At 44.5% G+C, this 12915-nt stretch overlaps 1 protein-coding gene across 6 annotated transcripts in view; it reads right to left on the bottom strand.

Moving 5' to 3' along the window:
• LOC147111928 (protein furry homolog) overlaps positions 1 to 12915 on the bottom strand; it is a 486257-nt gene that overhangs the window by 308144 nt on the left and 165198 nt on the right. For all 6 annotated transcript variants that reach the window (XM_085999325.1, XM_085999321.1, XM_085999322.1 and 3 more), the window contains exons 8-12: positions 11424 to 11592; positions 10383 to 10475; positions 10194 to 10292; positions 8928 to 9029; positions 7884 to 7987 (exon numbers count right to left, since the gene is read on the bottom strand). In XM_085999325.1, coding sequence (XP_085855451.1) covers positions 7884 to 7987; positions 8928 to 9029; positions 10194 to 10292; positions 10383 to 10475; positions 11424 to 11592 — 567 coding nt within the window. The remainder of the gene's footprint in view (positions 1 to 7883; positions 7988 to 8927; positions 9030 to 10193; positions 10293 to 10382; positions 10476 to 11423; positions 11593 to 12915) is intronic.

The raw sequence follows: 12915 nt of genomic DNA, 5'->3' as shown, positions 1-12915 counted from the left end.
AGCGCCCTAAGAGGGGCACAAAGCAATTAGCGCCCGGCGCAGCGCTGCTGCCATCTCTCATTAAATTCAGCGGGAGCTTAGCGGCGGTGGTAAACGTTAGCACCTCGCCGCCGGCGATGACGTCATTGCATTGTGCAGCGCCCTGCTCGCGCCCCGGCCGCGATTTTCGGTAGCACCCCCTGAATTACCACCGGACGCTATTTCCGACGGGGTCAGAGGGGCCTACCTGCAGCCGGGGCAGCGCTAATTAAAGGCGAGGTGCCGGGCACCCATTTTTGTTGCTGGCCGCCTGCTAGCACCTGCCCCCGTTGCCGCCCCCGGCCTCCTCAGCAGCCCCCCCCCCGCGAAGTGCCGACTGCACTCCGTGAGCCCGGCACTCCTGTTGCGTGCCGGGCTCTTTTACCGGCACTTCGATCCCTGGTGGCCCAGCAGGGCCCCGGGTCGCGCTGCGCAAGTCCCCTCCCCTTTAAGAAGGGGAGGAAGGCGTTCAGTACCGTGGCATGTAGCGCCGCGATATTCCCTCGCAGCGCCCCAAGAGGAAGGCGGGGCGCTTCCAGTAGAGCCCCACTTCACTCTTGGGCGCTACCAATGAATTTCGGCCGCGGGGGCGCTGGCGAAGTTAGTGCCCCCAAAGGGGGCGCGACTCAATTTTTCCCCCCTAAATCTAACCAAGGTTCGATACAGGTTTAGCATAACTTTCCTACTTTTCAATTCTATCCCTCTAGAAATAAACCCTAGTGCTTGGTTTGCATTTTTTATGGCTTTGCTAACCTGTGTCGCAACTTTTAGTGATTTGTGTAATTGTATTCCTAGATCCTTTTTTATTGAAATTTTTGATCCACTAAAACTCTGAGGGAATGTAGTGTTCAGTAATGTGCAATAAAAATGCACTTTAACACTTCTCAACTAGAAGATCAACCACTTCACCGGTACAATTGAAAAATGTTTGTTAATGCTGCTGTGGAAAGCACAATGTTTATGCAAAATGGCCGAACGGCAATTTTCAGAAAGCCATCGTCACTGCATAAGCCGTGACCCACCCCTTTTGCCTTCCGATCCTCGGCCCCCAGCCCCCCTCCAGCCTTCCGATCCCCGGCCACCGACCCCCACTCCGACCTCCGATTGTCAGCCCCCAGCCCCCCACCCTCTGGCCCTCCAACCCCCTCCAATACCCCCGACCCGATCTCCAGCCTCCTCTAATCCCCAGCCTTCCTACCCCAATGTCCCCATTCTCCGGTCACCTACGATCCCAAAGTAATTCCTCCTCATCTCTGTCCTAAATGGCTTACCCCTTATCTTTAGACTGTGACCCCTGGTTCTGGACTCCCCGGCCATCGGGAACATCCTTCCTGCATCTAGTCTGTCTAGTCCTGTTAGAATTTTATAAGTTTCAATGAGATCCCCTCTCATTCTTCTAAACTCCAGCGAGTATAAGCTCAATCGACCCAATCTTTCCTCATACGTCATTCCTGCCATCCCAGGCATTAGTCTGGTGAATCTTAGCTGCATCCCTCCATGGCAAGAACATCCTTCCTCAGATAAGGCGACCAAAACTGCACACAATACTCAAGATGTGGTCTCACCAAGGCCCTGTACAACTGCAGCAAGACATCCTTGTTCCTGTACTCGAACCCTCTCGCTACGAAGGCCAACATACCATTTGCCTTCTTAACCGCCTGCTGCACCTGCATGCTTACCTTCAGCGACTGGTGCACAAGGACACCCAGGTCTTGTTGCACTTCCCCTTCTCCCAATCTATTGCCATTCAGATAATAATCTGCCTTCCTGTTTTTGCCACCAAAGTGGATAACCTCGCATTTATCCACATTATACTGCATCTGCCATGCTTCTGCCCAATCACCCAACCTGTCCAAATCATACTGGAGTTTCTCGGCATCCTCCTCACAGCACACACGCCCACCCAGCTTTGTGTCGTCTGCAAACTTGGAGATATTACATCTTGTTCCCTCGTCTAGATCATTTATATATATTGTGATGAATAGCGGGGGTCCTAGGACCGATCCCTGCGGTACCCCACTAGTCACTGCCTGCCACTCGGAAAGAGACCCGTTTATTCCAACTCTTTGCTTCCTGTCTGCCAACCAAGTCTCTATCCAAGTCAATACCTTGCCCCCAATCCCATGCGCCTTAACTTTACACGCTAATCTCTTATGCGGGAACTTATCGAAAGCCTTCTGAAAGTCCAAATACACCACATCCACTGGTTCTCCCTTATCTATTCTACCAGTTACATCCTCAAAAAATTCCAGTAGATTAGTCAAGCACGATTTACCTTTTGTAAATCCATGTTGACTTTGTCCGATCCTGTCACTATTTTCCTAGTGCTCTGCTATTACATCTTTTATAATGGACTCTAGCATTTTTCCCACTACCGATGTCAGGCTTACCAGTCTATAATTCCCCATTTTCTCTCTACCACCTTTTTTGAATAGTGGGGTAGCATTAGCTCCCCTCCAATCCATGGGAACTGTTCCAGAGTCTATTGAATTTTGGAAGATGACCAGCAATGCATCTACTATTTCTAGGGCCACTTCCTTAAGTACCCTAGGATGTAGATTATCAGGCCCTGGTGATTTATCGGCCTTCAATCCCATCAATTTCCCTAACACAATTTCCCTACAAATACTGATTTCTTTCAGTTCCTCCCTCTCATTAGGTCCTATGTTCCCAACATCTCTGGGAGGTTATTTGTGTCCTCCTTTGTGAAGACAGAACCAAAGTATGTATTTAATTGGTCAGCCATTTCTTTGTTCCCCATTATAAATTCCCCTGATTCTGACTGCAAGGGACCCACGCTTGACTTCACCAATCTTTTTCTCTTCACATATCTATAAAAGCTTTTACAGTCAGTTTTTATGTTCTCTGCAAGCTTACTCTCATACTCTATTTTCCCCCTCTTAATTAAGCCCTTTGTCCTCCTTTGCTGAATCCTAAACTGCTCCCAATCCTCAGGTGTACTGCTTTTTCTGGCCAATTTATATGTCCTCTCCTTGGATCTTATGCTATCACTAATTTCCCTTGTTAGCCATGGTTTAGTCACCTTTTTGGTTTTATTTTTATGCCATACAGGGATGAACAAATTCTGTAGTTCATCCATGCGATCTTTGAATGTTTGCCATTGCCTATTCACCGTCAATCCTTTGAGTAACATTCCCCAATCAATCCTAACCAACTCGCGCCTCATACCATCGTAGTTTCCTTTATTTAAATTCAGGACCCTAGTCTCTGAGTCAACTACTTCACTCTCCATGTTAATGAAGAATTCTATCATATTATGATTGCTCCGACCCAAGGGGCCTCGCACAACAAGATTGCTAATTAATCCTTTCTCATTACATAATACCCAGTCTAAGATGGCCTGATCTCTGGTTGGTTCCTCGACATATTGATCCAGGAAACCATCCTGTATACACTCCAGGAATTCCTCCTCCACAGTATTGTTACTAATTTGGTTAGCCCAATCTATATGTAGATTAAAGTCACCCATGATAACTGCTGTGCCCTTATTGCACGCGTCTCTAATTTCCCGTTTAATGCCATCCCCAACCTCGGCATTACTATTTGGAGGTCTGTATACCACTCCCACTAACGTTTTCTGTCCCTTGGTATTTCTCAGTTCGACCCATACAGATTCCACATCATCAGAGCTAATATCCTTCCTTTCAATTATGTTAATCCCCTCTTTAACCAGCAATGCTACCCCACCTCCTTTTCCTTTTTGCCTATCTTTCCTGAATATTGAATACCCCTGGATGTTGAGTTCCCAGCCTTGGTCACCCTGGAGCCATGTTTCCGTAATCCCAATCATATCATATCCGTTTACCTCTATTTGCACAGCTAATTCATCCACCTTATTACGAATGCTCCTCGCATTAAGACACAAGGCCTTCAGGCTTGTTTTTTTAACACTCTTACCCCTTTTAGAATTATTATTTACTGTGGCCATGTTTGATTTAAACCCTTGATTTCTCTGACTGCCACCTTTGTTTTTCTCCTTACTGTCTTTTGCTTCTATCCTTGTTTCCCTGCTCAGGTTCCCAACCCCCTGCCATTTTAGTTTAAACCCTCCCCCAGAGCACGAGCAAAACTCCCCCTAGGACATCGGTACCTGTGGAATTTTCTACCACAGAAGGCAGTGGAGGCCAATTCATTAAATATTTTCAAGACGGCGTTAGATATATTTCTTAAGACTAAAGGGATCAAGGGATATGGGAAGAAGGCAGGGACAGGGAACTGAATTTGGGTGATCAGCCATGATCTCATTGAATGGTGGAGCAGGCTCGAGGGGCCGAATGGCCTACTCCTGCTTTTATCTTCTATGTTTCTATGATCTTCCTGCACCCCCACCCCCACCCTCCACCCCGATCTCCAGCCCCCTCCTACCCGCCGATCCCCAGCCTTCCTAGCTCCCCCTCTCCTCTTGATCTTCGACCCCTCACTCCCTCCTCTCTGCTACCCGCCCAACAGCCAGCCAGCTTCTCAATTTGGATGGTTGCGGGCGGGAAACAGAGAAACAAAATGCTGGTCAGGCCCTGCTGTTAAATTCGGCAGGTCCTGTGGGAAACCCGTTTTCCCAGGTTTTCCCAACTGCATTCCAGCCCTCCCTCCCTACCCGCCTCCATACCCCCCATAATGCCAATGACTTGGAAGAACTGTCAGGAGGTCAGGAAGAATTTGCATTACTTAAAGAGAAGTGAGATAAGACTGACTGTGTTATAAATCTCATCATCATGAAGAAACGACTCATGAAATATCACTGGACGGCCAGCTGGTGGCGCCGTCCAAGGAGTATAAATACTCGGGCGTGGGCCCAGCTTGCCCAGGGACATTTTGTAAGACAGGAACTAGTGAAGGACAACTAGACCTCCATGTTTTGAAACAAGTTGATTAAAGCCTCGCTTTATACTCGAACCAAGTGCGTAGTGAGTTTTATTACATCAGACTGTAAGGCCTAGAAATTCAGTTGTTAGCGCCAGCCGCTAGCGCCTTAGGAGGAGGAGAAGTGGGGCGCTAAGCGGCTAGCGCCCGGGCGCGGCACGATCTGCGCCTCTCGCAAACTTCACTCAAGATTTAGCGGCAGCGCAAAACCGCAGCGCCCGCTCAGCTGCGCGTGCAGATCGTGACGTCATTTCATGGTGCAATGCCCGTGGTGCGCCCCGAACCGGAACTTCAGTGGCGCCGCCCTTCTTTGCGCCTGGCGCCCCCAGCGACTGGTAGAGGGGAACGGTTCCCAGTCGCTGCGGGGCGCGCTATTTAAAGGGGACTCCTCCTGCATTATAAGTGGCAGCCATTTTGTGCCAATCCTTCTGTGTGAGAGACGGATATTTGGAGAGAGACAAAGGCAGAGAGCTTTCTGCTTTGACTCAGCGCTCGCACAGGTACTTCTGGCTTCAGGCCAGAGCTTTGCACTTGGATTTAACTTTCAGTGCCATAGCCTTGAGTCGCCACATATAATGGGGGCTGCAATGGGTGGAAACGTTGGCTTTCTGCATTGCATTCAAAGGGCTCAGAGACGCCGTGAGAGAGTGCCAGTCATGGCCAGATGGAGAAGGGCCAACAGGCATCGGCACAGGAGGCCTTACCCACCCAGGGTATACCGCCAGCAGTTCTCATATCTGAACATGTCCGAGGAGCAGTGTGTTCGGAGGCTGCGATTCAGAAGGGAGGTGGTCACTGAGATCTGCCACCTGCTTCGCAGAGATCTGCAGCCACAGCTGAGGAGCAGGACGTCTCTGTCGGTGGCAGTGAAGGTGACGGTGGCTCTCAACTTCTATGCCACCGGCTCCTTCCAATCCGCTACTGGGGACATTGCCAACATCTTCCAGTTCGCGGTACATTGCTGCATCCGCCAAGTGACCAATGCCCTTTTCAGAAGGAGACGTCAGTACATCTCCTTCCCCATGACCCTGGACAAGCAGCAAGAGCGTGCAATGGGATTTGCAAGAATAGCGGGCTTCCCCATGGTCCAGGGCGTAGAACTGATGAACCAGCAATGGTCAGGCCTTGCTTCAGGGCTGCAGTGTGCAGGGCATGGCAGCCAAACAAGTCGACCCTCCCCCTTTAAGAGCTGACCGGTGCCAGCGTGTCTGCCTTCATTCAGGAACTCGCCGCACCTGCGCTGCGCTGCGCCTGCCCTTGGTGTTAGCGCCTCGGCTCGCTGGCTTAGCGCCTTATGATAGTCGTACATTGCCTGCTTTAGCGCAGCAGCAACCTCTTGGGGCGATGCAACTCAATTTCGGCGAAGGTGGTGCTAAGTTGCGCCGGGCGCTAAATTTAGCGAACGCCCGGCTGTAGCGCCCAAAACGTGGCGATACTGAATTTCTAGGCCTAAGACTATTGTATAGTACATATATGGGCATAAAGGAAAGTATCCACTGTTAAAAGTACAGACAAAAAAGCACTGTGCTGACACACATAAACATTACTAAGGGTGTAAAAAGTAAGGGAGCAGAAATGAGAATTGCAGGGTGATATAATTTACATTATAGATGCTATGATGGGAAAGAGAATGTACTGTGGGAAAGAATTACCCTCTTTCAACCTTAATGCTTTTATGCTTAAAGCACAACAGGCACAAAATGGCAAATCACAGCATGGAAAAGGTGGGGTACCATATGACCAGAAACAACTGATTCCATACAGGAAAATAATATTTCAGTTATTTCAGGGGGAGAATTTGAAAATTGTCAAAACTGCAAAGATTGGAGGGGCGCACAGAACTACTGAAATGCACAATATTAGGGTAGTGGAAATTTGGAACTCTCTCCCAAAAAGCTGTTGAGGCTAGGTCAATTGAAAATTTCAAACCGGAGATAGATTTTTGTTAGGCAAGGGTATTAAGGAATATGAAACAAGGTGGGTAAATGGAGTTAAGATACAGATCAGCCATGGTCTAATTGAATGATGGAACAGGCTCGAGGGGATGAATGGACTACTCCTATTCCTATGCAATCAAATATTCAATATGTTACAAAGTGTCCATACACATTAATTATACACAATCACGTGAAAGTAGATGTATTAACAATACAGTAACAAATGGTAAGTCTGATTCCGTGATCACAATGTCCCATCTGCATATGTCACAGAGCAAAGAAAATCCAGTACGATGCATGACTGAAAAGTATTACTTATTTGAGTACCAACTATTGCACCCCCTCCTCCCATTTGAGTCATGAACCAACACAAATACATATACAGTGATAGAAGATCATAGTGAAGTTAAGGAGAAAGTATAAGGTGGATCTCTGAACTTTGGTTATGAAGATATAGTAGTGCTGGGAAATGGTGTAGAGCAATTTTTGAAGTGGGTGGTCTGGTGTGTGTTCCCCTGAAGACTTCAATTTTTGAAAAATTATTTGGTACATTTTCCAGCATATTGCAATAGAATTTATTATGTTACTTATTGAAGATAATAGAAAGTACTGAACTAAACAGAAAACCAAAATTCAAGCTTGGCTTTTCCCACAACCATTCTGGCCATCTTATGATTTGTGTCCCTGTTTTGCATCTTTAAAAGCCTAGATACAAAAAGTATCTACTAATAACAGATCTGGGTTTCATCTAGGGGTGAACTTGAGACCTGCAAGCAATGTGGGTGTGGAGGAGGCCTGGAGGAGAGCCCGAGTCCGGGAGAAGTTCTGGAGGAATCCCAGGGGAGAGCCAAGAACCTTGAAGTCAATGGAGAGTAAAATCAGATGGGATATAAAACGAGCATTTGACCTGAACCTGCATTTGACCCGAACCTGCCCTATTCTTGCCGGGCAGATTAGGTTAAAATCGAGGCTAGAGAAAAATATACCCTAGGTCTTCAAAATCTGGCATGTTCAGCATGGTATCTTAATAATGTAGATTTCTATTACCTCTGTGTCACATTATTACTTTCACATTTGATCCTTATCATGTAGACCCACAATAGTCTGTACAGTGATTCCAGTGCAACACGAGCCATTTTGGGATCTTTATTCTACAAGAAAAAAGATAGTCATTAAGTTGTTTGTCTATATATTTTGTTGTTACTAAAAAGCCCTAATTGAAATAAGCTTAGGACTTTCCTGGTGTGTATGGCTAAGTACCACACGAGACAGACAATTTATCCACTATGCAATTAGAGTGTCCTGTGTTTAAAATTTGTTAATATATAAAGACTAATTGTATGAGTGTTTTTTGATCGTTGTGTGTGATTTACTTGCTTGGTTACCACTTATTGGTTACCTGATACAATGGCGTGTAACATGGGTGAAAACATCGGACTTCAGTCCCACATTGTATGGAGTGGGGAACTGTCATCCTGGTAAGCTCGACCAATCGGAATAACCACTCCAGGAGTGCAGAAGAAAGCAAGCCAATCAATAACAAGCAGCTCCAACAGGACATGTCATGGCAAAGGGCAAGCAGCATTCAATCATATTCTGGATGGAGAGCAGGGGCGGGTCTGCTGCATTTCGTTGTGAGAGTCAACATTCTCAGTAATCACTGTAATGGTCAAAGTACTGCTTGCAACTGCTGGACAAAAACCTAGAAGCTACACTAAGGTGTGCAGTCTCATGCCAGAATTCCAAACTTTAGTGAAAAAGGAAGACTGCAAAGTTTTGCACTGAATGCTGGTAGATATTTGTTAAGTACATATACATACAAATTATATTTACCTGTATTGTATATTAGTGATTTCTACTAAAATTAGTGGATGTGGCTACAACGGTGTTTCCATAGTCACACCTGTGGCTAGTCCACAATTTCAGCTTGACAACGTACTAAGTTTATTTCTTCAAAGATTGCACCAGTTCTGCCCTATATTACATGAGACTTGCAGTGCTCTGTAAGCTATATGTGGAGTATAAACAAAGTCCACCCTGGCAGTCACTGTACAATCACACAAAGAATTGACTAGAAACTGTTTTACTGACTTTGAGATTCGACAAACAATTGTTCAGGAAGATATGCCATCGAATAAGAAAGAATTGCTTCTGGCTGACACAGAGAAGGCAGGTTACCAAAGGGAACAAAGCCTATGGAACAAACAAAACAAATATTAGAAAGAATTTCTATGTGTGGATAGAAAGAGAGCACCTTTCATATTCTCAGGAGTTTCCCAAAGTGCTTCACAGCAAGGTCCCACAAAAAACAATGAGATGAATGACCAGTTAGTTAATCTTTTTTCTTGTGATGTTGGTTAAGGGACAGATGTTGGCCAGGACTAGGGTTGCCAATGCTGATTGGACATATTGGAGGTTTCAACACACGAGCTTCCGTCTCCAACCGCCTTACCTCCACGCTCCTGCCATTGGTCACCCGACACGTCCATCCTCACAGCCTTCCCACAACAATTGGAAAGTGAACAGACTCTTCATTACCCGATTGAATGATTCTTGACTGTCAGTCAAACAATCTTTTTTCCAATATTTTTATAACTAATAAATGAAAGTCTTCAAAGAGAACAAAATAAAAACATAATTTTTTTTACTGCCCCGAAGATTTTTCTCCCGGGTTGCTTGCAGCGGTATCTGGGAGATTGATTCTGGAGATTCCAGGACAATCCAGGAGGGTTGGCAATCCTAGCCAGGACACAGGGACAACTCCATGTGCTTCTTTGCATAGTGCCACAGATCTTTTATGTCCATCCAAACAGGCAGGCAGTGCCTTGGTTATTTGTCAGCGAATTATGTCCAAATCAGTGTAAAAAAAGTTTACAATTATATTACTGATCAATAGTGGCAGGTTTCCCATTCTTATCACTTAATAATGTAGGTAAGGTAGCAAGCATAAATCACATTTTTTAAATTAAAAAAATATTGATTGTGTTCATTCACAGTAATCAGCTGTAGATTATCACTCTTCAGGATAACTGGTGACTTAATAATCATTAATCCTGAAGTGCGGACATGAGTAAACTGCCAGTGACTGCTATGATACCCAATGACGGCAAAAACAATAGTCCGAAAACCTTCCCCACATATTTCACATTATACACATTCTTAAAAATAACAGACACCTCAGTGTCACTCTTATGTTTTATGATGTACTTCAGACACTCTAATTTTATATCCCACACATCCCAATGACCCTGATAAGATTAATACTATGAAACAATTGATTATATCACATATCCTACACCCAGCTTCCTCAAGGATGAATATTGTAACATTCTACATTAGTAACAAGAGTTTACTCACCAATGAATGCTTTTTGCGTGTTGACAATTCTAGTGTTGTATCATAGAGGCTCTCCACAAAGTTTCGAAGACATGGTACGTTTACTTCATTTTTAACAGCCTTAAAAACACACGAAAAAAATTATGCTACATATATGCTGTACAATTTATTCAACACAATTTAAGATTTAAATTAATTGAATATACTCACGGCAGCCACTGGAAATAGAATTTCCACAAAAAGGCCAGCTAGTGCATGCCTGATGTCTTTGTCCTTAACTTCCAAAAAATACTGTGCGCATTCCTAAGGAAACAAACCAAAATAAAAGCAGGAGTGTTAGTTCTAAACAATAATTACGTAGATGATTTTATTGTTCACATTTTAACATTTTGCTAAAAGTCATTCAACTGCAAAACTACATAAAACAATTGGTAATTATCATAAGCAAATGATTCAGAATACATATTTTACTTTATAAACTAAACCCCTTTCAGTCATTTGGATTGACATAATTAGCTTTTGCTAAAAAGATTTTGGGGTCATTTTTTCAATAAGTATTCATTGTGTATTTCAATTAATGTATTTTTAAAAATTATTTGAAATTAAACACATCAGGGGTGAAACAATGTCTACAGCAGTAGCGCAAAATGGGCACACAGTGAATCGGCAGCCAGTTTTACACCCTGCCTGATTCACTTTTACATTCTGTTGCCAGCGGGGTCCTTCTTTAAATATGCAGATCGAGGTCTAAAGACATTATTAGTCCCAGACTACAATTTGAACTCTGGCCTGAGTGGTGAAACTGCTGCAGCTTTCCCGAAAGGTGAAGGCCTGTTAGAAGATCGGAAGTAGAAGAGGCCATTCAAGGTAAATTTCTCACATTCCTTTGTGCGGCCAGGAGGAATAGGAATGCTCCTCCAAGACACACATGGAAAGTTTGGCCTCCCCTGACCCAGTCCCTCTCGCCCTCCTTTCCTACCACAACACACCCGGAAACCCTGCCCCCTTACCTTGAATGCCCTATATTCCGGGTGGCAAATTGGCTGGTGGCATATTAATAAGGCTCGGCGGTTAAAATCGGCATGACATCATTCTGCCATAGGTATGCGGGAAATTAACTGATTCCCGCAGTTTCACACCAGAAACCCACGAGGAGTTAAAATCGACCCTTGATGTCACTGTACTTTTATGCGAAAATATTATGGTGCAAGTAGTACAACTAAACCAGCTTCAGGAGTCAAACTTAATTACCTGCATAAATTGGAAAGAGGCTTCAAAGTCCTCCACAGGATACATCTTAATTCGAAAGAACTTCATACCCATTATGAGGCTAATACTGCTTTGAACTACATATGGGTTCTGTTCTTTCTGACGCAGTTCCTTAAGTTCTGACATAAATTTCTTTTTCACAGCTGGAAACCTACAAGGTGAAAGACATTATTTTTTCCATTATTTGTTTCTGTTAATATTTTTAAAAGATATATATAGTAGCAATATTTTGTAAACCGTTCAGTAGCTCAGGCTGATTTAATTCTATTTCTTGATATATATTAATGATTAAACTTGGGCACAATTTCAAAATTTGCAGATGACACAATACTTAGAAGTATAGTGAACAGTGAGGAGGATAGTGATAGACTTCAAGATGACAAAAACAAGTCAGCTGGGAAGGCAAAGCAAATATGTGAAGGCAAAAGAGAATATGGCAGGGCTGGAAGGCATTTATTTTAATGCAAGGAGTCTTGCAAATAAGGTGGATGAACTGAAGTTGTTGTTGAACACATGGGAGTACGATATTGTTGCTATCACGGAGACATGGTTGAGGGAGGGTCAGGACTGGCAGCTCAATATTCCGGGGTATAGAATCTTCAGGCGAGACAGAGGGGGTGTAAAAGGGGAGGGGGTGTTGCAATATTAATTAAGGAGTCAATTACTGCTGTAAGGAGGGATGATATATTAGCGGGTTCCTCTAATGAGGCCATATGGGTAGAACTTAAAAACAAAAAGGGGGCAAGCACTTTGCTGGGAGTGTACTATAGGCCCCCAAACAGTCAGGGGGAGATAGAGGAACAGATATGTAGGCAAATCTCAGAAAAGTGCGAAAATAATAGGGTAATAATAGTGGGGGATTTCAACTTCCCCAATATAAATTGGGATAGTCAGAGTGTGAAAGGCTTAGAGGGTGCAGAATTCTTAAAGTGCATCCAGGAGAGCTTTTTGAGCCAACATGTAGAAAGTCCTACAAGAGAGGGGGCGGTACTGGACCTAATTCTGGGGAATGTAGCCAGGCAAGTGGTGGAAGTGTCAGTAGGAGAGCATTTTGGCGACAGTGACCACAATTCGGTGAGATTTAAGGTGGTCATGGAAAAAGACAAAGACGGCCCGGAAATAAGGGTTCTAAATTGGGGGAAGGCCGATTTTAATATGATAAGGCAGGATCTGGCCAAATTGGACTGGGAGCAGCTACTTATAGGAAAATCCGCATCAAAACAGTGGGAGACTTTCAGAAGGGAAATAGAGAGAGTACAACGCCAACATGTTCCTGTAAAGGTCAAGGGTGGGACCAACAAGCAAAGGGAACCTTGAATGACAAGGGATATACAAAAATGCATTAGAAATAAAAGGGGGGCTTTTGGCAGTTACAAAAGACTAAAGACGGAAGAAGCCCCAGAGGAGTATAAAAAATGCAGGGGCATACTTAAAAAAGAAATTAGGAGGGCGAGGAGGGGCCATGAAATAACAC

Source organism: Somniosus microcephalus, chromosome 10 (genome assembly GCF_052327205.1).
Source record: "Somniosus microcephalus isolate GS21.2 chromosome 10, FLI_Smic_1.0, whole genome shotgun sequence".
Taxonomy (NCBI): domain Eukaryota; kingdom Metazoa; phylum Chordata; class Chondrichthyes; order Squaliformes; family Somniosidae; genus Somniosus; species Somniosus microcephalus.
The sequence above is the reverse complement of the archived record's forward strand: the minus strand, read 5'-3'. Positions and strand labels throughout refer to the sequence as shown.